The sequence below is a fragment of the Plutella xylostella genome, chromosome 20 (genome assembly GCF_932276165.1).
Source record: "Plutella xylostella chromosome 20, ilPluXylo3.1, whole genome shotgun sequence".
NCBI lineage: Eukaryota > Metazoa > Arthropoda > Insecta > Lepidoptera > Plutellidae > Plutella > Plutella xylostella.
In genome coordinates, this window is record NC_064000.1 from 8,353,789 (window position 1) to 8,379,605 (window position 25,817).

General features: G+C 41.1%; 3 protein-coding genes and 1 long non-coding RNA gene across 4 annotated transcripts; 2 read left to right on the plus strand and 2 right to left on the minus strand.

The window, feature by feature from the left end:
* Nucleotides 1-1,187: 1,187 nt before the first annotated feature.
* On the minus strand, nucleotides 1,188-2,676 carry LOC125490116. The gene is made up of 2 exons (XR_007267461.1): nucleotides 2,327-2,676; nucleotides 1,188-1,666 (listed from the first exon to the last, which is right to left on the minus strand). It is a non-coding gene; the product is annotated as an uncharacterized LOC125490116 (long non-coding RNA).
* Nucleotides 2,677-4,762: 2,086 nt separating this feature from the next.
* Nucleotides 4,763-16,162, minus strand: LOC119691663 (zinc finger protein 197-like). The gene is made up of 10 exons (XM_048628318.1): nucleotides 15,974-16,162; nucleotides 15,489-15,617; nucleotides 14,557-15,261; nucleotides 14,158-14,285; nucleotides 13,756-13,830; nucleotides 12,754-12,898; nucleotides 9,442-9,578; nucleotides 8,998-9,067; nucleotides 6,039-6,167; nucleotides 4,763-5,221 (listed from the first exon to the last, which is right to left on the minus strand). Exons 1-10 carry the CDS (start codon nucleotides 16,079-16,081, stop codon nucleotides 5,072-5,074), a joined length of 1,776 nt encoding a protein of 591 aa, XP_048484275.1. The 5' UTR covers nucleotides 16,082-16,162; the 3' UTR covers nucleotides 4,763-5,071.
* Nucleotides 16,163-16,255: 93 nt separating this feature from the next.
* Nucleotides 16,256-20,841, plus strand: LOC119691692 (zinc finger and SCAN domain-containing protein 9). Its single transcript, XM_048628106.1, has 6 exons — nucleotides 16,256-16,434; nucleotides 16,562-16,690; nucleotides 17,344-18,021; nucleotides 19,529-19,656; nucleotides 19,899-19,973; nucleotides 20,676-20,841. Exons 1-6 carry the CDS (start codon nucleotides 16,327-16,329, stop codon nucleotides 20,839-20,841), a joined length of 1,284 nt encoding a protein of 427 aa, XP_048484063.1. The 5' UTR covers nucleotides 16,256-16,326.
* Nucleotides 20,842-21,153: 312 nt separating this feature from the next.
* LOC125490100 (RB-associated KRAB zinc finger protein-like) lies at nucleotides 21,154-24,603 on the plus strand. The gene is made up of 6 exons (XM_048628244.1): nucleotides 21,154-21,318; nucleotides 21,915-22,051; nucleotides 22,281-22,368; nucleotides 22,875-22,991; nucleotides 23,510-23,620; nucleotides 24,424-24,603. The coding sequence occupies exons 2-6, from the start codon at nucleotides 22,032-22,034 to the stop codon at nucleotides 24,553-24,555; spliced, it is 468 nt and encodes a 155-aa protein (XP_048484201.1). The 5' UTR covers nucleotides 21,154-21,318; nucleotides 21,915-22,031; the 3' UTR covers nucleotides 24,556-24,603.
* The last annotated feature ends 1,214 nt before the right edge of the window (nucleotides 24,604-25,817 follow it).

Below are 25,817 nucleotides of genomic sequence, written 5' to 3' on the forward strand. Positions count from 1 at the left end.
TTACAATGTAAATTTATTCTTACAAATCATAATAAATAACTAAATTTTAGGTTTTAAGGTTAGGTAAAGTTGTAGATACAGTAAAGTCGAAAATTCCTTTTTTTTTTTTTTTTTTTTTATAATGCCTACCACCGTTAATTCATTGCTTAACTGTATTTGAAATATAGATGCGAAAATTAAAAAGCAGGTTCATGAAGAAACACATTCCGTTTCAAAAGCCCAGAAAAAAACAATATTTTAGTTAGTTTTTTTTACTCATTACTGTACTCCTGAGGCGATTCACACATGTGTATGTGGGTATAAGCATTTTTTCTATATAAACTGTCATTTTTGCATATCAAGTGTGTGAATCGCCTGACTGAGAACTAGAAAAGGTAACTAGAACATAACCGATATTAACAGAGTGAGATGGGCCATTGTTTGGACCAATAACAACGCGGTAATAAATTACATGGCCTAATAGCAATCATCATCATCATCAGCCAATAATCATCCACTGCTGGACATAGGCCTCTCCCAAGGAGCGCCACAACACTCGGTCCTCGGCCTTCCTCATAATAATAAATCCTCCTAATAGCAATGCAGTATACAATTTCAGTAGTCTTTTGTTAAGAAAAATAGACTATTAAGTATCATCATAGTTTTTTTACTCTATCCTCTGTCATAATAATACAGGGTGTTGCAAAATTGGTATACTAAGCCGAAACCTACATGTGCAGCATGGTATATCTAAGCCCGAAACTGAAATCAGAATTTGGAAATTCGCGAAAAAAAAAAAAATTTTTTCCATAGTAAAAGTCACGTGACCAACAAAGTTTCTATGGAAAATGAATTTTTTTTTTTCGCGAATTTTTAAATTCTGATTTCCGTTTCAGGCTTAGATATACCATGCTGCACATGTAGGTTTCGGCTTAGTATACCCTTTTTGCAACACCCTGTATATCCTCATTCACTCCACACTATCTCATATGCTTTAACACAATCAAGCCACGTCTTTCTTGGTCTTCCTACAACTTCCTGCAGGTCACATTTCCAACACTTTCTTTGTAACATAATCATCTTCTATGGTCATTTACTCTATGTTACGAAAAATACCCCCTTATTCATAGAAAAATTATAGAACGCTTTAGCTATTGAACTGTTTTGTCCCTCTCTTTTAATAAAATTGTTCTTTGAGAGAGAGGGACCAAATAGTTAAATAGCTAACACGTTCTATAACTTTTCTATGAATAAGGGGGATAGACTATAAAGTATGTGGCATCATCATGGTCTATGGTCAGTTATAGAGTAGACTATGGAGCATTTACTCTCCTGTCCCCTGTGCCCTTCCACCTGCACTCGGGAAGACTTACTCCAGGCCAACCAGAATGCTATCAAATTTCTTCTTTTTGGTGTGGACAAATTTAAAAATTCGCATGTTCACTGACACGAAAGAAGAAGATGGTCAGTTATTCTAATACTCCTTCAGTGGCATATCCGTCTGGACAAATTTAATAATTCGCATGTTCAGTATGTTCACTGACTCGAAAGAGGAAGAAGATGGTCAGTTATTCTAATACTCTATTGGTCTTCAGTGGCATATCCGGAGGTGCTTGCGGAGGCTCTGTGGCTGAGTGAAGCGCTTGTAGCATAACTTGCACGAAAACGGCTTCTCCCCGGTGTGTGTCTGGAGGAAAATACTATTGTCAGTAAGGCAGCTTGGGAATTATAATAGGAAAGCTAAAGTTCCGTTAATGGAAGCGTGTATGGTCAACGTTTAATCTCTAATTCATGGACAAATTATAATAGTAAGAAAATACATACGAAGAATTGAGAGCCTCCTCCTTTTTTCGAAGTCGGTTAATAAATATCTCAAAGTGTATTAATGTTGTGCACCAATAGCAGCTGAGCAGCATAGCCCGCACCAATGGCGTTGCTCGATTTAGACTTATTGGTTCTAAGAGGGCCTAAAATATGCCTTATGGCAATATAAAACACAGGGTGATGGAATAGAACGAAGTTTCAGAGCGCTGTTGTGCGAGCCACGACTCTATCTCGCTGTATTAAACCTGCCGATTGCAACAGCTCTTTCGTCAGTATACAGGGTGTTGCAAAAAGTCTATGGGGAAAAAAAATTATCCTTTTTCATAGAAACTTTTTAGTTACGTGACTTTTTACTACGGAGAACGCATATATTTTTTGCTAATTTCCAAAACTCGTAGAACAAAAGTTGTTCAGAATGACCTCCTGATTCACCCCCTTTCGGCTTAGCATACCCTTTTTGCAACACCCTGTAGAGTAACCCTCCAGGTTCGTTACACTAGGTGGATGCGGGGTGGATGCGTACCGTCATGTGCTGCATCCGGTTCCAGGCGGACTGGAACACCTTGCCGCACTGCGCGCACGGGTACGGCTTGCGCGTGTAGCGCAGGTTCTTGTGCATGCACTAGGTGGATGCGGGGTGGATGCGTACCGTCATGTGCTGCATCCGGTTCCAGGCGGACTGGAACACCTTGCCGCACTGCGCGCACGGGTACGGCTTGCGCGTGTAGCGCAGGTTCTTGTGCATGCACTAGGTGGATGCGGGGTGGATGCGTACCGTCATGTGCTGCATCCGGTTCCAGGCGGACTGGAACACCTTGCCGCACTGCGCGCACGGGTACGGCTTGCGCGTGTAGCGCAGGTTCTTGGGCATGCACTAGGTGGATGCGGGGTGGATGCGTACCGTCATGTGCTGCATCCGGTTCCAGGCGGACTGGAACACCTTGCCGCACTGCGCGCACGGGTACGGCTTGCGCGTGTAGCGCAGGTTCTTGTGCATGCACTAGGTGGATGCGGGGTGGATGCGTACCGTCATGTGCTGCATCCGGTTCCAGGCGGACTGGAACACCTTGCCGCACTGCGCGCACGGGTACGGCTTGCGCGTGTAGCGCAGGTTCTTGTGCATGCACTAGGTGGATGCGGGGTGGATGCGTACCGTCATGTGCTGCATCCGGTTCCAGGCGGACTGGAACACCTTGCCGCACTGCGCGCACGGGTACGGCTTGCGCGTGTAGCGCAGGTTCTTGTGCATGCGCTAGGTGGATGCGGGGTGGATGCGTACCGTCATGTGCTGCATCCGGTTCCAGGCGGACTGGAACACCTTGCCGCACTGCGCGCACGGGTACGGCTTGCGCGTGTAGCGCAGGTTCTTGTGCATGCGCTAGGTGGATGCGGGGTGGATGCGTACCGTCATGTGCTGCATCCGGTTCCAGGCGGACTGGAACACCTTGCCGCACTGCGCGCACGGGTACGGCTTGCGCGTGTAGCGCAGGTTCTTGTGCATGCACTAGGTGGATGCGGGGTGGATGCGTACCGTCATGTGCTGCATCCGGTTCCAGGCGGACTGGAACACCTTGCCGCACTGCGCGCACGGGTACGGCTTGCGCGTGTAGCGCAGGTTCTTGTGCATGCACTAGGTGGATGCGGGGTGGATGCGTACCGTCATGTGCTGCATCCGGTTCCAGGCGGACTGGAACACCTTGCCGCACTGCGCGCACGGGTACGGCTTGCGCGTGTAGCGCAGGTTCTTGTGCATGCGCTAGGTGGATGCGGGGTGGATGCGTACCGTCATGTGCTGCATCCGGTTCCAGGCGGACTGGAACACCTTGCCGCACTGCGCGCACGGGTACGGCTTGCGCGTGTAGCGCAGGTTCTTGTGCATGCGCTAGGTGGATGCGGGGTGGATGCGTACCGTCATGTGCTGCATCCGGTTCCAGGCGGACTGGAACACCTTGCCGCACTGCGCGCACGGGTACGGCTTGCGCGTGTAGCGCAGGTTCTTGTGCATGCACTAGGTGGATGCGGGGTGGATGCGTACCGTCATGTGCTGCATCCGGTTCCAGGCGGACTGGAACACCTTGCCGCACTGCGCGCACGGGTACGGCTTGCGCGTGTAGCGCAGGTTCTTGTGCATGCACTAGGTGGATGCGGGGTGGATGCGTACCGTCATGTGCTGCATCCGGTTCCAGGCGGACTGGAACACCTTGCCGCACTGCGCGCACGGGTACGGCTTGCGCGTGTAGCGCAGGTTCTTGTGCATGCACTAGGTGGATGCGGGGTGGATGCGTACCGTCATGTGCTGCATCCGGTTCCAGGCGGACTGGAACACCTTGCCGCACTGCGCGCACGGGTACGGCTTGCGCGTGTAGCGCAGGTTCTTGTGCATGCACTAGGTGGATGCGGGGTGGATGCGTACCGTCATGTGCTGCATCCGGTTCCAGGCGGACTGGAACACCTTGCCGCACTGCGCGCACGGGTACGGCTTGCGCGTGTAGCGCAGGTTCTTGTGCATGCGCTAGGTGGATGCGGGGTGGATGCGTACCGTCATGTGCTGCATCCGGTTCCAGGCGGACTGGAACACCTTGCCGCACTGCGCGCACGGGTACGGCTTGCGCGTGTAGCGCAGGTTCTTGTGCATGCACTAGGTGGATGCGGGGTGGATGCGTACCGTCATGTGCTGCATCCGGTTCCAGGCGGACTGGAACACCTTGCCGCACTGCGCGCACGGGTACGGCTTGCGCGTGTAGCGCAGGTTCTTGTGCATGCACTAGGTGGATGCGGGGTGGATGCGTACCGTCATGTGCTGCATCCGGTTCCAGGCGGACTGGAACACCTTGCCGCACTGCGCGCACGGGTACGGCTTGCGCGTGTAGCGCAGGTTCTTGTGCATGCACTAGGTGGATGCGGGGTGGATGCGTACCGTCATGTGCTGCATCCGGTTCCAGGAGGACTGGAACACCTTGCCGCACTGCGCGCACGGGTACGGCTTGCGCGTGTAGCGCAGGTTCTTGTGCATGCACTAGGTGGATGCGGGGTGGATGCGTACCGTCATGTGCTGCATCCGGTTCCAGGCGGACTGGAACACCTTGCCGCACTGCGCGCACGGGTACGGCTTGCGCGTGTAGCGCAGGTTCTTGTGCATGCACTAGGTGGATGCGGGGTGGATGCGTACCGTCATGTGCTGCATCCGGTTCCAGGCGGACTGGAACACCTTGCCGCACTGCGCGCACGGGTACGGCTTGCGCGTGTAGCGCAGGTTCTTGTGCATGGACTAGGTGGATGCGGGGTGGATGCGTACCGTCATGTGCTGCATCCGGTTCCAGGCGGACTGGAACACCTTGCCGCACTGCGCGCACGGGTACGGCTTGCGCGTGTAGCGCAGGTTCTTGTGCATGCGCTGGTGGACGAACATGCTGCCGTACTGGGGAAAAAATATGGTGTTTATTTATTTATATAATTCGCCAACAAAGATTACATTAAATTAATTCTTAATAAAAGTACAGTAGTTAAATGATAAATGCATGTTTAATAACAGGCGAATACAGAATGCATTATAAGTAATAATTAAATTTAAAAGTGTTCAAATTAAAATAAGTACCTAGGTAGGTATTAGTTTGGCGTACAAAAAAGGAGGCTTATACCCAACAGTGGACGATAGAAGGCTAATGAGGATGATGATGAGGAATTAGTATCTTTTAATAGCACTGCCATCGATGTAGATTAACATCACTCTATCACGTTCTGCAATATACACGGCAATGTGATTGGGAGATCATTGAACGGGTTTATCTACGTCGTTGACATACCCGAGCCGAGGGGCCCTGCTTAAGTATAGTTAATAACCTTACTCTGAAACGCACTCACTTTGTAGAAAATGTTTTTCATGAATATCTTTATTCACGACTGTAATATAAACCCGCTTTTCGCTGTACACTTTTACTAACGTAACAGTTCGTGATTCGTGAGCCGTCTCGCCATTTTAAACTTTAATAATAGCATTGAAATAAATTTTACAGGCTTTGTAACAAGACCGTTTTTATTTTCCTTGTGAGTGTGTCATTTAAGACACAGTAGATGAAAGTGGTAGTGGTTTTTCTTAAGGTGTCATCTACTATGGTAGGTCGGCTATCATTATGGACACTTTGGTCCGAGATGTTGCAGCTCGGAAAAGATCTATGATGGACATATTGAACCATTCGGCGAGTATAAATTGGTGTGGTAAATGGTATAATACTCACGGCTAAGTTAGCCCCGCATATGTCGCATATGCAGCGCTCGCTCTTGTTGACACTAGCGAGCGTGAGGTGGCGGTGAGCGCGCATCAGATGTAGCCGTCTGTCCTTCTTGGTTACGAATGTTTCTGAGCACTGGGGAGGGAGAGGGTTAGAGTTGAGTGAAGGAAATATACAAGAAGTAAGCTGAAAAACACTGAAAGTGTGTTTTACAAGTGTTGGAAATCCGTGAAAAAGGTAACCACTGAATTCATAGAGCTTTTTGACAATTTAAAATAGGTTTAAAAGTGAAGTTATGATGCCTATACACGTATGAATTTCAACTTTTTGACTGACTTAATGAGTCGAAACTCGTGTGTTTCAAAGTACCTAAATTTTAACTTTGTTGTAAGATATCATCATCATCAGCCAATAATCATCCACTGCTGGACATAGGCCTCTCCCAAGGAGCGCCACAACACTCAGTCCTCGGCCTTCCTCATCCAACCACTACCCGCCACCCGCCTAAGGTCGTCAGTCCAGCGGGCAGGAGGGCGTCCCACGCTGCGTTTGCCGGTTCGTGGTCTCCACTCGAGAACTCGTCTACCCCAACGGTTATCGGTTCTTCGGCAGATATGACCAGCCCACTGCCACTTCAGCTTGCGTATTTTGACAGCTATGTCGGTAACCTTAGTCCTCTGACGGATAACCTCATTTCTGATACGATCCATCAGAGAAACCCCAAGCATAGCCCTCTCCATAGCACGCTGAGCGACTTTAAATCGGTGGACCAGTCCTACCGACAGTGTCCACGTCTCTGCACCCTACGTCATCACTGGCAGGACGCACGCACTGGTTGAAGACTTTTGTCTTCAGGCCCTGAGGAACGGTAGATACAAATGCTTACAAATTAAAGTATTCTACTTCTAAAAATGAAGCTGATAATACGTGGGTGGTCTGAAAAGTTTCCGACCTAACATAGATAGAAGATTTTTTTTCTTAAAATTTATTTTTATTCATCTACATAGCCTGTAACACTAATTAGGCGGCGCCAAAACACGGATTTATTGCGCCTAAACTGCGCCAACAGAGCATTGGAAATGTTCATTCGAACACGTCGTTGGTCTGACGTTAGCAAACGCGGCAGCCAACGCGCGGACAGCCTTCTCATACCTAAATCTTGATTTAATATGTGATAAACACATTTTCTGGACATTTTCATTGCCTCTGCTATCTCTCTCACTTTAATTCGGCGGTCGTCTAACACCATTTGGAGAACTTTAGCGATGTTATCGTCAGTAGTTAAAGTTTTTGAACGTCCCGAACGTTCATCATCTCCGAAGCTCTTACGGCCACGTTTAAATTCGGCTGCCCAAAATTTTACAGTGGTAAATGACGGTGAAGAGTCCCCGTACACAGAATCTAACTCATCTTTGATTTGCGTAGGGGTATTCCCATTCAAAAACCAATATTTTAAGACAGCTCGATGCTCGATTTTTTCAATTTTCACAGAAATGCTCACATCGACTCACTAAAACGACTGTAAAATAAAAACCACGCGTCAAAAATGGCTGAAACTTTGAAGTGTTGCTGTCAAAAGATGCAGTTACATTTCCTGACTTTAATTGATGTGTGCTGCCATCTTCACGTTGAGGTCGGAAACTTTTCAGACCACCTACGTATATTATATTTGCTAATAATTATCGCGGTAGATACAACATAAGTTCCTACCTCCAAAAATTAACTTATTACTTATTATAATAATTTTCTTAACGTAAAAAATATACAATACGATTATATCTTGATAAGTTTCGCTGAAACACAACCATACCGCGATGTACAAGTAGCGACTGCAGCGCCATCTAGCGGTGCGAGTCGAACTAAGAGTTTCGCACCATATACAGAATGTTGCAAAAAGGGTAAATCTGAAACTAATCGTGCGAATTAACTGTGCACCTGGCCAGCAAGAACCAGGGGTCACGCAGGGTTCGCCAAAGCAAGTTAATAATCCGCCGTATTACATTACGGCTAGCCGTATTATAAAACAGGACCTGTTCGCCCTACTGATAGATAGATGTTTTGTTCGCTCGTTTATCGATAGACCTTGTTAGTACTCACGATCATGAATAGTTATATACAGGGTGTTGCAAAAAGGGTATACTAAGCCGAAACCTACATGTGCAGCATGGTATATCTAAGCCCGAAACTGAAATCAGAATTTCAAAATTCGCGTTTTTTTTTTGTCTTCAAGCTCTGAGGAATGGCCGAGGAGAATATGTGACGAAGTTTCCCGAATGCAGCCCAACCCAGTTGGATGCGCCTTGCAGCCTCCTTGTCGAAGTTGCTTCTGCCTAGCCGAATAGTCTGCCCGAGGTAGACATATTCTTGCACAACTTCGATTGTTGCCTCACCAACGGCGACCGGCTCCGGTTTGATGTGAGCATTGTACATGACTTTCGCCTTGTCCAAGTTCATACCGAGGCCAACACGTCGGGAAGCAGCATTTAGGCCACTTAGCATCCAGCTGAGTTCCTGCAGAGATTCTGCCATAATAACGATGTCGTCCGCGAAGCGGAGGTGTGACATGTACTCGCCATTTATACATATATGCCATGTCCTTTCCAGCCCAACGTCTTAAAGACATCTTCCAATGCATTGGTGAACAGTTTCGGAGATATCACATCCCCCTGTCTCACTCCACGTTGCAGTTGCATAGGTCTTGTCTTGTGGTCCTGTACTTGGACAGTCATCGTAGCGGCATTGTACAGACAGATAAAGGCAAGATAAACGGTCTATGAATTCGAGGGTAACACTTTTTTTCACGAAATTGTAATATTTTAAAAGTTTTGGAAATTCATGGGTAAATGTTTTTTTGTTGTGTTTATTTTTATGTGACCTACAAAGTTTACGGGTGAATATTTTTCAGAATGACGCCTTGAATCATCTTTAATAATGAATAGTTGTGGTGTATTATTATGTTACTCACATGTTTACATTCAAACTGTTGTCGGACACCGGACTTGCCTGGCTTGAGATTCTTGTCAATTCCAAAATACCTGTAAAAAATAACAAATTAGTTTAGTAAAGGACTTGGAAATTAATTGTAGTTGACCATTTATTTTTTTGTCCTACTTAGTAGATGGGATAGTAAATAAGATAATTTGTTTTCACCTTGATCGCAAGTTCTCCCTCCAATAATTAATGTGTTCAGATGGAGTAAATTTAAATAAAAAATAGCGTACATAAGGGATTGTAGCCCTTATATTTTTTGAGCAGTTAGCTCTGTAATTTATAGCAGTGGTACTTTACATGATTGCATCTGTCAAATGTGTCGTTTCAGATTAGCATTCTAAACTCAAACTTTCATTCCTTGGGAGCAAAGCTTTAAAACTTGCTTGCTGTAAACAGTAATTAAATGTTAATAACTCACTCATTGTCTTCCATGTGCATTGCGGAGTTGTTCTTGTGTTCCTCGAAAGCCTCGATAGTCTTGAACCCAATATCACATTTCTCACAGTACGTCTCTTTATTTTGACTCGGATCGTCCGCTTTTGATTCTTCTGGTTGCTGTTGGGAGAAGTAATAAATAAATTAAATACATTGTAATGATATGATTGATAAATAAATGAAAAAAAAATTGAAAAGTGAATCTAAGAAGACATTGTTTAATTTGTAGTTTTTTTATTTGTAAATGAATGAATAATCTTAATTTCGTACCCTCAGTAAATGGGGCTCATCCTAAAATTTACACAAAACTCTTCAATTATACCTGTTCCCCCTGCCCCCGCCTGGCTGATGAAGGACGAGCCGCACACGGGGCACAACTTGCATTGGCTATACAGGGTGTTGCAAAAAGGGTATATGATGTCACTATACCGCAAACTACATCGTTGTATTAAGTTATCTTCTCTGCTAATGACTCATTGTAATATATCAATAAATGTTGCTTCTACTACCAGCGATCATTATCGTGAGTGTCTTACAAAGTCGCTACCCGACCTCATCTTGGCGAATAATATCTACAACATAGAAAATGTAAAAACTGTTCCGGCTCTTACTTCTAATCACTTACCAGTATTTTTCACTATAACAATTAAAGTCGATCGTATCATCCAGCAAAGGCACAATTATTGCAAAGCTGATTGGGCTCTTTATCGTTCTATATTAAACAACAACATACACCTTTCATCACAAATCCTTAAGGATACAAGTGAGATAGATATCGCGATAGACACCCTCTCTGAAAACATAATCCTAGCTAGAGACTCAGCCGTTCCACTGATAACACTATCTAATACCCCTAAACCACTTCCTCGTAAAATCAAAAGACTCATCAAATTTAAAAACAAACTCCGCCGATACGATCAGCTTGAAAATGATCCCATTGCTCGTAAAAGCATTCGTACCCAAGTAAATTACCTAAACAAAAACATAAAAACTGGCATCAAAGAGCACAACGATAAAATCTGGAATGATAAGCTACGTAGAGTTGATAATCCAAGCTCCGATCTGTGGCGACTAGCTAAGAGCATGAAATTAAAATCCACAACGTCGTCAGTCCAACCCCTCCAGCGTATTGATGGCACGACAGCAATTTCCCCAGTTGACCAATGTGAGACCATAGCTGATGCTTTCCAAAAAAATATGGAACTGACATCTCAGTGCTATAACCAAAGCATGGACAAAGAAGTTGAAACCTCAATATCAGCGTTGAACGAACTTGAAACAGGTAATTCATTTAAACCAGTTTATCCAAAAGAAATATGGAAACAAATACTTAAATTAAAAGTTCACAAAGCCCCAGGTAACGACGATATAGCCAATTGTCTAATTAAAAACTTACCGCAAAAAGCTATTATTGTATTAACAAAAATATTTAATGCATGCCTCTCCTTAGCCTACTTTCCTTCTGCATGGAAAGTAGCTAAAGTCATAGCACTCAAGAAACCTGGTAAGGACGGTTCCATACCAACCAGTTACCGTCCAATAAGTCTTTTACCTTCCCTGGCAAAACTACTTGAAAAAATTATCAACGTCCGCTTGCTTAAAAGCACTTGCTCCAAACTTATAGATGAGCAATTTGGTTTTCGGATTGCTCACTCGACTACTCATCAACTCGCCAGATTAGCTGAGCATGTCTCCAACTCATTGAATCAGGGTGAATCCAGTGGGATGTTCCTATTAGACATGGAAAAGGCCTTTGATACCGTGTGGCATAAAGGTCTCATTCACAAGCTCATGGCAATTAACGTTCCCTTATCATTGATTAAAATAATTAAATCGTACATCTCACAACGCAGTTTCAAAGTCCACATTGGAAAAAATTCCTCTACTTCATATTCTGTCCCAGCTGGAGTCCCACAGGGGTCAATCCTTGGTCCACACCTGTTTTTGATTTACATCAATGACATCCCAAGGCAAACACGAACCAATTTAGCATGTTTTGCCGATGACACTGCTTGTTTTACAACATCAAACGATATCGATTTAATCATCGATCGACTCCAGCTTTCTATCGACAAACTCATTGACTACTTCAGAAACTGGAAATTACAGATTAATGCGACTAAAACCGAAGCAATTATATTTACAAGGAAAAGAGAAACCCCGAAAAGGACCCTTCATGTCAACAAACACCCTATCCCATGGAGTAATTCCGTTAAATACCTAGGAGTTATTCTAGACAAGAAACTGAACTGGAATGATCACGTTTGCAACCTCCGCCTTAAAGGCATCAAGGCATTTAATGCCCTGAAACCACTACTTAACAGACGATCCAACCTCAAGAGCTATACAAAATTATGCATATATTCGACTCTTATTAGACCTTGCATTACATACGCATGTCCAGTCTGGGGTTGCACATCTAAATCAAACCTAAATAAACTTCAGGTCTTGCAGAACAAGGCAATAAAAATAGCCTATAATACACCATTCCGAACCAATTTAATGAAACTTCATACAAAAATTAAATTTCCCTCCATTAAAGAATTCATAACTAAGACAACAAAAAAGTTCTATATAAATGCAGACCATAATGATAACAAATTAATCGCAAAGTTAGGTAAAACCCGACCTCAGCTAAGTAATCGATATAAATATGTAACGAAGCTACCCCATCACTACGCTCTCTGACGTCACGCGCGGTCCTCGGCTCCAGCCAGCGCGGCGACGCTCGCTCACTGCGTTGTTTGCGTATCTACCCTCAACTTTACGTTTTAAAGCCGAGTGAGTTGGTACTAATAAATGCCTTATTGCTTTGTTCATGATACCTAGATATAAGTAATCAGTTAAATGCATGTTAAAATAGTTATAAGCAGTTACATTATGTAAGTACGTAAACAATATGTATATTTTCTTTATAATAATATTTAACTTCAAAAATGCCCATAAAATGTATCGTTTAACCAAAACGTGCATAGCTGTTATAATACGTATGTAGTCTTATAAATAAATAAATTAAATCTTAATTATATTGTTATATACTTACCTCATGCCATAAGTTTTGTAAAAGACCGACAGGTCTTGTAAAACATTAGAATTTAAGATATTTTTAGCCTAGGAATAAAATGTACACTAGACTTTAAAAATGTATCAACCTTTTATGTTAATAAAGAACTTTAAAAATCAAAATCAAATCACTACCAGCGATCCGATCATAAGGCTACCAAGCCTTTTCATGGTCCTTCGAGCCGGATATGCTGTCTCACTCAAATCAAGCTTTTCTTTCTTTTTTTCTTACCTGTTCCCCCCGCACATCCCCAGGATGTTTATACCGCAGATGCCGGTTCACCCCCGCCTGGCTGATGAAGGAGGAGCCGCACACGGGGCACAGGTGCGCCGAGCGGTGTTGGAGACGCACGTGCGTGTAGTAGGACTGCTGTTTACTGGAACAACGAGTGTGAAATGTGACAGAATGCTTTTTAAATAATACAGGATGTTTCAAATATTTTCACCACGTGTTCTCCTACTCATACTGACCAACTTTTAATATGGGGCCAACCCTGAAATCACGAAAAAAAACAGCTTTTTGATACATTTTGGTCAAGTAGGTAGGTATTGACTGTTAATATGGAACATCTGTTTTTTTGTGAAAATATTATGCGCGTCCTAAAAATCTCATTATATAATGATGAAGGAGGAGCCGCACACGGGGCACAGGTGCGCCGAGCGGTGTTGTAGACGCACGTGCGTGTAGTAGGATTGTTGTTTACTGGAAGCGGAACGATGTGTGTGAAGTGTGTCAAAGTCCAATCGTGTAAATATATAAAACTGTCTGATAAATGTTTTTTTTGTAATTACTCTGAAATGGGGTCCTCTTTGTCTTTGGAGAAGAATGGATGCAAGAAACTACTAAGCCGTCTTTTCAAAAAGGACTGAAATGGTGTAAGTCCTGAGTAACTCTTGTTAATTCATTCGTTCTATTACTCTTCATTCCCGACATCGACAGTACAAACTACAAATCACAAAACAATTTGGAATCGCAAAAGATCAAGCAAATTGTTATGGGTGATAAGTGATAAAAATTTCTAATTATTAGCATTCACAGCTAGTGTTAAAAACTAGTTTTTTTATTACTTTTAAAACTTTGTTTATTTATTTTCTTTACTTATATTTGTGTTGTTTCTGTGTGTGTTTAAAATAAATGAATATTCAATTTATATTATTTTCTTCATTATTTTATTATTTCTATTTTTAGAGCGCATTGTAAAACGTTAAATCTAATTGTAAATGAAGGACTTACGTGAAATCTGCTTTACAGTGTTTACACTGATAACTGAGTCCGTCGTGAACCCTGTCGTGTTCTATTGCCGCGCCACTGAAAAGAAAAACAAATATTGTTGTTATCATGTGTAGATACACATTGTTACATCCATAGTCTATCTACTTATGTACCACCTAGCTTAGGGCGTCTGTAGTCGCGCAAATAAATGTGTCAACTGTGTATCACCTCTTTTATTTAACAGGTCCCGTAAAACGTGGTGATTCCAACATAGATGAAAATTATTATAATTAATTTGACTGGCTGTTATGTTGTTGTGTGTAAAAATAGTTTTTGCTACTAACATAAACATATGTTTATTGTAATAAGAGTTTTTTCTTATTACAATAAATATATGTTTATGTTTACTACATAAGAACATACCTAGTTTTAAAAGTTTCTGGACATCGTAAGCAGTGGTATATTGTCTTGTGTATCTTCAGGTGGTCTTTCAGTCGTCCCTCAGTGCGGTATCTCTTTTTACACAGGAAACATTCCACCTTGCCTCTAGCCTGAAAAATTTACATAGTAGGTATATTACTGTGAGAATTGGCAATCACCTCAAAGAGATTGATTCAGTTTGAGCTCTTCAGGCTGTATGAAAATGGTGACAACTACTCTAGAATACCAAATTCTTTATTATTGCATGCTCTCTATTTGATTAGGTATTTCTGTAATTGCATTTTAACATTTTTTAAATTAGTAATTTGTAGTCCATGATATTCATTATTTTCAAACAAATACATACAAATGATTATTATGGTAAGCTTATTTTTCCTTTACCTCACTATGAATAGCCATGTGTCGCTTCAATGTGTCCTCACACAGGTAGTGCTTCAGGCAGGACTCGCACTTGAACTCCGAGTGCTGGTACTTGGGGTTCTCTGCCAGTTTGTTGTGCTCTCTTATCATTTCCTCTTCACTCAAATATGTGGTCTTCCATTTCGTTGTGTCAAATTTATAGGCCTTCTCTTTTTGTTTAGCAAACTTTTCCTCTGGATTTTTTTTAGGCTTCTCTATTTGCTGTTTTTTTTTCTGTGCCGCTTTCCTTGGCTGTATTGTTTTTCTTTTTTTTACATTTTCTTTCTTAGTTTTGGATACTTCTTTTTTAACTTTCTTCTCTTTTGGCTCTGTCCATGTTTCATCAGTTACATCTTCATTGTCATGGTCACTGCTTTCGTCAATAAAGTTATGTTTGTCTGGAGTTAGGCAGAATTCTTGCAGGCGGTTGTTTTCTGTTTTGATCTCCACTTTTGGGATGATGAAGTTGTTATCCTCAGCTGTCCATTCATCATTGCTGTCTATTTCATTGTTAAGTTTAAACTGTGGATTTGGAGGTATGCTCCAATAATCTCCAAAATGTTCGACATTACTTCCTTCAGTGTTGTTTGGTTCATCTAATGATATTGAAAGTGCTGGAGCATGTCCAATAGATGAAGCTAACTCAAGTTTAGCTCTGTCTATCATGGATAGGGATGATAGTGTTATCTGTAAGAATGAATTTGACATTAGCAGAAGCATATTCTGAGTAGTCACTGATTTTAAAAAACTGAATTTCAATTTATAATTTTCAAAATACAAACAGAAATTTGTGTAAATACTGACTGGGCAGAAAATATCCACCATTATTAACAACAGTTAATAAAATTAACTAATTTATAATTAAAATTGATGTGAATATCTTTCACGATGTAGGACTTTCTAAACAAACTTACCGGACCATCTTTCAATAAATTCTCCAGCGTCTTCTGTCCGGTGGCACACTTCCGCCGGAACACACTGAACTTGCACAAGTACACGGTGCACTCGTAGCAGAAGTTGCTGTTCACACCCGCCAGGGATTTCTGCAAAAATAGGAAAAAACACAGCTTGTTAATCGATTACAACTGTCAATATTGGCTGGGTCAGAATGAGTAGGGAAATTAGCATTGGTGCAACTAATTGCTAAAGCTGTACCTTTGTCTATTGGCAACACTTTTATACAGAAAAACAGATAGAATGCCAATAAATAGTATATGAAGCACTGAAGAAGTATTTATCAGTGAATACTGAGAGAAATAAAAGTGAGCCAGTGGCTACTCACACAGGATAGTGTAGTTGTTAATCTACTGAAAGATCTCTTTGATCATTTATTGAATTGCAATCATAAAGGGCAAAAAAACACAATATCGATGCACAAATTGCTTTTACTTCAACTTACCGCTTCCTGATAAAGTTGTTTGTAAAACGTTTGCAAGTGGAACTTGTCTTCATGGTACAGTTTCACTCCAGTGTTTAGGCAAATTCGACAGAATTTTAATTCATCCATAGCGATAAATAAACGAAATTAAAAAGAATTTAAAGATTTACAAATAATAAAACCACCGTCTCGTCACAACCACAACTTTGACGATGACACGTTCACAGAACAAATGTTTTGACAGATGCTATCCAATCCATTATCAATCACAGAGCAAAAAATTTCTGCCATAGCCGTCATAGACATAAGCCGTGTAAAGTTTTGTGATTTTTGTAAACAACTCATTTTATTTAGCCAATTTATTTATTTATTGAATGGATGAATTAAAATTCTGCCGGATTTGCCTCAATACTGGTGTAAAGTTGTACCACGAAGACCAGTGCAACTTGCAACTGTGTTACGAACAAATTATCAAAGTTGCGGTAAGATTGTTACCCATTACTATTTGGGTTTGGTTACTTCCTCCAGCCTTGTAAATACAGCTTTCCGTGGTCAAAACATCGAGTTTCTTTTCTAACATCTCATTACATTTCGTTGATTTCCTTTTAGAATGTGTTCTCTGGATTCCAAAACCACTTTTGCTATGAATGTGCAGCACTATTGTGGAAATGGGAGCAATTTAGGAAGAAATGTGAAAATGGACAGAGAACTCTCGACAGCTTACAGCTGAAGGGGCCAGTAAGTACTGCTTTATGTAAAACTAGCTGTTCCTGCGCGTTTCGCTTCGCCTTAAAAAGTTTTCCCGTGGGAATTCCGGGATAAAAAGTAGCCTATGTTCTTTCCCAGGGTCTAGACCGTATGTATACCAAATTTCATTCAAATCCGTTCAGTAGTTTTGGCGTGAAAGAGTAACAGACAGACAGACAGACAAACAGACACAGTTACTTTCGCATTTATAATATTAGTTAGGATATACAATTTCACTTATTCCTATCTACATAAGATGGAAACAAAGTCCATTTATTAACCTCCTGTTTTGGGACTAGGTAAGAAAGAACACACATTGGAAAAAACATGGTTTGTTAACTCAAGAAACTCCAAATGTTTTATGTTAATACAGGGAAAATTTAACAAGGGCTCAAGTTCCATCATAATAAAAACTACTGGGTTCCACAGGAATTGTTAATATATTAATATTAAACAGATTGATTGATTGAGTATTAAACAGATTCTAGAATGTGAATTATTGTCAATCTGAAACAACAATAATGTTTATGACCCTACAATTCATGAAAATATAAGTGTAAAAAGTAGCACTTTTAATTATATTTATGTTCTATTAATTAATTATGCTGTAAATTATTAATAAATGCTTGTAATTTGTTTTACAGATATCATATTTATCAATATTAGGAGTAAATAGAAAAGAGTGCAGCTTAGAATCCACATTATCCAGAATAATACCAAGCCAGAAAATAGCTACATTCAATATCAATGAGGATGGAACAGAACCTTGCAGCTCTGACGTCACCTACGAAATAACCGTGAAACAGGAACCTAAAGTACAAGAATTCTGTGAGACACTAGACCAAAATGATTTTATAGATGAGAGTGCATTAGACGACTATGATCCAACCACATACACGGAGTCAGATGACGAGTTTCTTAAAGTACATAAAGAAACACCTGAAGAAGAATCTGAAATCACAAAACCAGTGCCCAAGAAAAGGAAGCGAGAAAAGATTTTGAAAAATCCAAAAAGGAAAGTTAGAACACCTAACACACCTAAAGTTAAAGTAAAACTTAAGGATCCTACAAGTAATATAGAAGAAGAAATAAGCAAAGAACCAACAGACAAAGTAAAGTTTGCAAAGCAAAGGGCAGCGGGACATAAGTTTGATACAGAAAAATGGAAGATTATACATTTGACGGAAGATGAAATGTGTAGGGAGTATAGGAAGAGGCAATACAATCCCAACTACCAAAACTCTTTGCATTACTGTGAACATTGCATGAGGAATTTTACATGTGAAGATACACTGAAACGGCATATGAGAGTGCATAATGAGGTAAGTTGTTTTAAACTTCATTATGGTTACAATTAAGAAGTATACTTGAATGAACCATTGAGGGCCTATATCTGCTATTGCAACACCCAGGCTTGTTGCTCCAGTATACTCGGGAGCTAGGCTGGCTGAGCTGAAATTAAGGGGACATGTAAAAAGGTTCCATATACAGGAACTTCGCCCCCTCTCAAAATAGAATAGATAGAATAATAAAATCATTATGGCTAATAAATCAAACTGCTGTATGCATAGATAGGACACATCTGGCTTGGCTTCTGGTCTGCCCCAGCCTTTAGAACATTACCTAGCTTTGCCACCTAAACATATAACATACACATAGGTTCATACTAAATCCACCTTGAGAATGAATGTTAATCACCCATTAATAAAGGCAAACACAAAAAAATACCTCAAAAACTAACTATTTTTGGATCAATTTAACAATGGACAACATTTCAAAAAACTAAAGCTGCTATAAATTGAAAACCATTTCGAGATTTAGCTCTAAAGGCCACAAAAAAAATGTTTTTGTATTTTTTGGATGTATCATTTTCGAGAAAATCATAAAATAGTAAAAAAGTGCTAATGACGTCATGCATCAGGTGCGATGCATTTTGATGATCAAAGCCTATAGATTTAAAAACAAAGTAACTGTCACTTTCATTTTTGATTGACGTTGACGTTTTATCGTGACGTTGTTGTTTATTTGGGTCATTTTCATTAATTCTGTTCTGACACTTTCTGACTATTTTTTTTATTTATTATTAAGAGATGACCCCTATATAATATGTTCCAGAGCATGCCACCGCCTACACAGCTGAAAAAATGTTACTGCTTATTTTTTTACATGATAAGTACCTACTTTCCATCATTAGAAATATCAAGGTCATTTGAAAATGACCCATTTGTTGGTTGGCATGTAAACAAAGTTTAAATGTCACTTGTCAGTGTCATTTATGTTTTTTTTTCGAGACTCAGGCAATAGACAAAAATAAAAATTGAGCCTAATATGTGACGTCACTTCCGGTTTTAAAATAATTAACTTTAAAGTTAAAAATAACATGCAAAAATTTATGTATCTACAAAATAAAAAAATACGGGTCCACTAATTTTCTATAAACTTTCCGAATAACTAATAAAAATATAGGGTAAAGAAAATGAAATGTTGTCCATTACGTATGAATTTGAAATGTCTTATTATCTTTGTAACTACAACCTTACCTTATCCTTACTTCCTTACTTATAATATTATAAATGCGAAAGTAACTGTGTCTGTCTGTCTGTCTGTTACTCTTTCACGCCAAAAGTACTGAGCGAATTTGAATGAAATTTCGTATACATACGGTCTAGACCCTGGGAAAAAACAAAGGCTACTTTTTATCCCGGAATTCCCACGGGAAAACTATTTAGGGCGAAGCAAAGCGCGCGGGAACAGCTAGTTTTTTATAATTTTTTTATCACAAGTGCAACATTCGCCGCACAAAATCCTCAAATCCACTCCTACAAACAGGACAAAGGCAAGCACGAGTGCTTCCTGTGCAAGCGTCGGTTCAACTGGGAGGCGCGACTCCGGAGCCACATGAAGACCCACCAGATCCGCTACCACTGCCTCAAGTGCCCCGAGGTCTGCGTCAGCTCGTGAGTTGTGTTGTTTTGTTATGAATGGGGAGAGGTTGGGTGGGACTATAAATTACAATAATGTACTTTCTAAATCATACTCTATGAACATTGTATCGTTTTTTATAATTACCTATCATATTCTTTCACGTTTAATTTATCCCTTTGTTTTAAGTTTCTATCTATTATTAATTAATTAATTATTAATAACTTATACCCGAGTTCTACCTTATTGTAACTAACCTTTGTCATTTAATTTTCAGTACAAGTGCGATAGCGCACGAGAAAATCCACGAGGGTTTCGTATACCAGTGCAAACATTGCGACATGAAGTTTGTGTAAGTGCCTTTTTAAATCGTAGATCGATTAAAGAACGTGAAAATAACTAACCTTCACCATTGTTTAACTGATTTACGTACTGTGCACCGTATTTGGTCAGTGACTATTTGACCAATCCTTTCACTACGGTGACAAACCATAGTCCAGCTCTAGTGTTTGTCACAGACACGATTAAAATAAAAGCCAATTTGGCAACACCTATACATTGACGGAACACCGTACATGGTTAAGTAGATAAGTACCTAATTATTACTGCAACATCATCAGTTCGCGCGTCAACTTACTTATTATTATAATTTACTTTAGTTCACGTTTGTATCGGAATCACGGTTGACGCGTACTCATTATCATTTAGCTATAATCTATCATTAGCATAGTCTTTCGGAAAATAAATATTTCTCTTCTATTAACATCATCTTATCAATTATCATCCTCACTATCAATCAGTTGGAAACCCCAACATGTATAAAACAAGAGTAACTCGGCTTCGTCCTCTTAAAGGCCTAGCAAAGGGCGCTAGTCGCGCACGCCAAGACGTGAAAAAAGTTTTGCGTCGCGCTCACTCACATTGCGCGGTTTAGAGAGCAAGTGCGACGGAAAACCTTCTGTACAACACTTGTTTTACAACTTTTGGACATTCGTCAACTTCCTTTCTGATAACTATACCTATCACTTCTAAACACCCTGTACATCCCCCCTAGCAAGATGTCCTCCTACTACACCCACGTCCGCTCGCTCCACCGCTCCCGGCACGTGTGTCCCACCTGCGGAGCCTCCTTCGTGAGCCAGTTCGGACTGCGCCAGCATCGCCGCGCCAAGCACCTCGAGGAGGTAACTATGGGAGAAATAAGTATATATTCCCAGTAAGGAGATATCACATGCTGAGGGTATTTCGTGGCCTGACAGTGCGATTCAAAAACCTTCACCAAAACTATTTTTGGTGAAAGCTATTAAATATATGTGGGGACATATGTGGGGGACATCTCACACACGACCATCCGACCCCAAGCTAGGCAGAGCCTGTGTTATGGGTATCGGACAGCTGATATATCTACACAAATACATTGATAGATATATATTAAATATAAATATGAACACCCAAGACCCGAGTACAAATATCTGTCTTTAAACAAATATCTGCCCCAGCCGGGAATCGAACCCGGGACCTTCGGCATAGCAGTCAGGGCCACTAACCACTACGCCATTCGACCGTCGCCCATATATCTCTCCAGCGGGCAGGTGTCTAGTACTACACGCTCCCGGCACGTGTGTCCCACCTGCGGGGCCTCCTTCGTGAGCCAGTTCGGACTGCGCCAGCATCGCCGCGCCAAGCATCTCGAGGAGGTAACTCACCCTACACGCTGCCTCCTTCGTGAAGTATGAGGAAGGAGGTATCGTACTATATCTCCACAGTAGTCATCCACTGCTTTACATAGGCTTCTCCCAAATTAAATTAATAAAATTTATGCTACGGACTCTGGCCATGACTAGCTACTTGTCCAAGGTTGCATACCTACACAAAGTATTTGACAGCACCAAACATCTACAATGAAACAGTGACTCAGGGTTCAATCGGAACAACTGGATCGGAACCCGAAAAAAATATTTATTAGTAAACTAGCTGTTCCCGCGCGCTTCGCTTCGCCTTAAAAAGTTTTCCCGTGGGAATTCCGGGATAAAAAGTAGCCTATGTTCTTTCCCAGGGTCTAAACCGTATGTATACCAAATTTCATTCAAATCCGTTCAGTAGTTTTGGCGTGAAAGAGTTACAGACAGACAGACAGACAGACAGACAGACAGACACAGTTACTTTCGCATTTATAATATTAGTTAGGATAATGAGATATGGATCAATTTAGTTAGCTCTCATCGGAACAGATAAGTTTGTCACTCTGTATGTATGTAAATAACTTACCTATATATTTTCACTCCCCCTACAGCTCCTAACCCCCGCGACGCCGTCACTACCAGACAAGACAGCGGAATCGTACTGCGCCCGCTGCGACATCGTGTTCAAGTCGGCGGCCGCCTACCGCGAGCACGAGAACAACTCCGAGATGCATGTGGATGATAACGAGTGAGTAGCATAATATGTTTTGTTGTAACCAGTAGGGCTAGTACGGGGCGCAAGACGTGCACGCCAAACACTGTAAACACTTAATGAATTAAAATAAGTTTGGTTAGTTGCTGCTAACTTAGGTACTCAAAGCGGGTCAGATCTGGCCAATCACCTTTCTTACTTAGGACCAGAAAAATAACTAGGTGATTCTGAGTAGAATATAATGAGCATTTTTTGTCTATTCCAGAACGGAGGTGAATCTGAAGGTGAAGCCGAAGCTTTATAAAGCCGGCATGAGTCCCGCTACCGACAAGAAACACTTCCGCTGCGATCAGGTATGATTTAATTACTTATACCTATTTATGTTATTACTAGATGTAATCCGCGAGCTCTGCTTCTTCTTAAAATAGATCCGTTCAGAATCCGTCAATTTAGTATCTCATATTAAAACAGACTTTATACTGTGTTAACCCAGGTGGTCAGTTACCTAAATTGCTAATTTAATGAAAGTTCAGTAGTTTTCACGTGAAAAAGTGTGAGATATTGTGAGAAATTATCCCCTTTACACGTATATTTGGTTTGATTTGATTACCTATTAGCAGGAAAACCTACACAAATACACCCAATTTTGATGCCAGTCGCACATGTCCAGTCCGGGTCCGGGCAGCACGCACCATTAACAACGTCGATAAACAACAATATAATATCACGATTCGCGATTAACGCGGTGTTGTAATCACAACACATCGCACCTCACTTTACGAATTCTTCTATTTCGATAAAGATTTCAGAGGTTAATTTTTCAATAACCACACTCTAACTATTCCATTCTCTATTCCAGTGTGACGAGATATTCGTGTCCAAGGCGGCGTGTGAGAAGCACCGCGGCAAGACGCATGGCGCGGCGCCGGACCACCAGAAGAGGTACATCTGCGAGATATGCGGCGCCTCGCTTGCTGTGAGTACCTACCGCTATAGTGGTATAACATAAAGAAAAAACAGTTACTTAAGAAATCGAAGAATAAACATTGTTTACTCCATGTTATGTGTTCGAGTATCGTGGAGCCTAACATGCGTATGTTTACCGATTTTATAAAAATCTGAGCCCCGAATTCATATAGCTTTTCAACACTATAAAATAAGTTTAAAATTACTTTGTATAAATGAATTTCAACATTTTGGCTGACGTAAAGAGTCGAAAATCGTGTGTGTGAAATTTTAACCATGTTGTAAATTCGGTCTATGAATTTGAGGGTAACAATTTAACAGCTAACTATACATATATTTATTTTTTAGCTATTTTTCGCGAATTTTGAAATTCTGATTTCAGTTTCGGGCTTAGATATACCATGCTGCACGTGCTGGTTTCGGCTTAGTATACCCTTTTTGCAACACCCTGTAGAATGCCGATATCGCCCGTTCGGCTTGCGTGATATTTACAGCAAAGAGTTTAACAAATCCCCCTGTACATTCCAGCCGGGCAGCATCAAGGACCACAAGAACCGGCACGCGCAGGAGCGCCTGTTCCCCTGCGCCACCTGCGGGAAGGTCTTCAAGTCAGCCCCGAATAGGTCACGGCATATGAGGGTGAGTGCGATGTGTGTGGAGATGGATTTGCGATTGTGAAGCTTGAATTAGGGTTGTTTATGTGCGCCACCTGCGGCAAGGTGTTCAAGGCAGCCCCGAATAGGTCCAGGCATATGAGGGTGAGTGTGTAGCGGACCCCTAGCCACTAGTTCAGATGACGATCAACAGATGGCGCTCGGAACTCAATACACAGAAAATGTATGGAAACGAAACAAATTACTATGAAATCCTACATCGCGGTATCGAAGCTTCTCAGTTACGCTGCCATATTATATAGAAATTCCCAACTCTAACCGTTGGGCAGCTGCCCGCCAGGCCACACCACCCGGCTTGGTCTGAAGATCCTCCCTTTGCATGGGGATGTGCCAACACCCACGCATCTCCGTGATTGTCGTGTGTGGAGTTGGATTTGCGATTGCAAGCTAGGATTTTTCTCCTAAGCCACCTGCGGGAAGGTGTTCAAGTCAGCGCCGAATCGGTCAAGGCATATGAGGGTGAGTGTCGTGTGTGTGGATATGAATTTGTGAAGAAACCCCGAAGTTGGAGTGTGAAATGTGTGGATGTGAATGTATGACGTTAAGTGGGATGTTATCTGTAGTGGACTAATATTTTCCGTCTATTTCAAGACTCGAGGTTAAAAACTAGTGGTTCGATAAATTTGCTTACGGTTATATTTTTACAGGTGTTCTGAAATACGAGACCAAAACAAATAGATAGTTATTAAATCATCTGCCTTTGTGGTTACATTTACGATAGACTTACGTCTAACCACTAATGTAATAACTGTAATTCTACTTTCCCAGACCCACACGGGCGAGAAGCCGTACGCGTGTAAACTGTGCGACAAGAGGTTCACGCAGCGACAGAACGCGCAGCTCCACCACCGCAAGTACCACGGGAAGGCTATTGTGAAGCGGACGGAGAGGGCTGTTTGAAAGGAAGAGGAGTGTGTTGTGTGCCATTTATATGTATAATGCTGACACCACACCACGCTTGGCACACTGTATTTGCCAAATACCATAAATGTAGGCAAATTCGGCAATAATTTTGGAGAATATATGGATGAATATAGTTACTGACTACACATGGCTGTTTTGGCAAATACGAATAGACAAGTAAGTGGGGTGGTAGAATAAATGTAAACACATCGCATTTTTTTCATCTGAATATGCAATATGCTATAAATATACGAAGATAGTGTATCGCATACATAGGAAAAACTGTCCGCATTTTGTGTACTGGCAAACCTTTTAAAGTTCAACCTGATGACAACCATTGTACCAATGAATAAAGTCACAAATCATCTAACCGAACTTATTCAAAATAGCTCATAGTGGTAAAGGTGGTACATATTCACACTGAAACTCTATCAAGTTCGTATTAAATATCGTTGCATTTATCGAAATGTAAACACATCACCATTTTTTATTTGGATATGCATAATTATGGCGGCTTCCAAATACAGCCCGTAAATGTATATCAATTGGTATGTAAATTAAAAGTTGGTTTGATTTCCAACAGGAAATAAATTTGTCACAGAATATTTATTTATGTGGTTGTCCTAGAAAAAACCTTGTATAAGTATTTTGGGCCGTGTTGATAATCTTGACTTCTATAGTTTTATGTAGAAATAAGCATACTTTTACTGTGTCCTTATTAAGCTTTAAGTTATTTGTGTATAATTGTATTGTCTTATTTATGTTTCTGATGAATCTACATTATTATACAATATTGTACGTGTGTACATCAGAATATAAAACTGCGAAAATATATTCCTATTTAAGTTTAATATTATAATAATATACAATATAGTGATTTGATTATAATAATCATATTTATTTATTGTTTTTTTGAAATCCGGCCTTGCTTCCCAAATATTTAACTATTCTCTCAAAATGGTGGACCGATGCATTTTGCTCTTAATACTCTTGTACCAGCCGCTGTTTTCATATTTCTATATCATCTTCTCTTGCACGAATATTGGTATAAATAAAACAACTTTATTAAGATACTGAATTTATACAGGGTGTCCCAAAAGTCAACGTCATCCCTTAAAGGGCTGATAGGTCAGCTCATGAGAGGCCAGAATATCACAATATGACCTTAGTAAAAATTCGATAATTTTCGAGATATTGACACTTTTATAAATTTGCTGAAAATCGACACCTTGGGTCAGTTTTTTGCGTGCCGCCGGTAC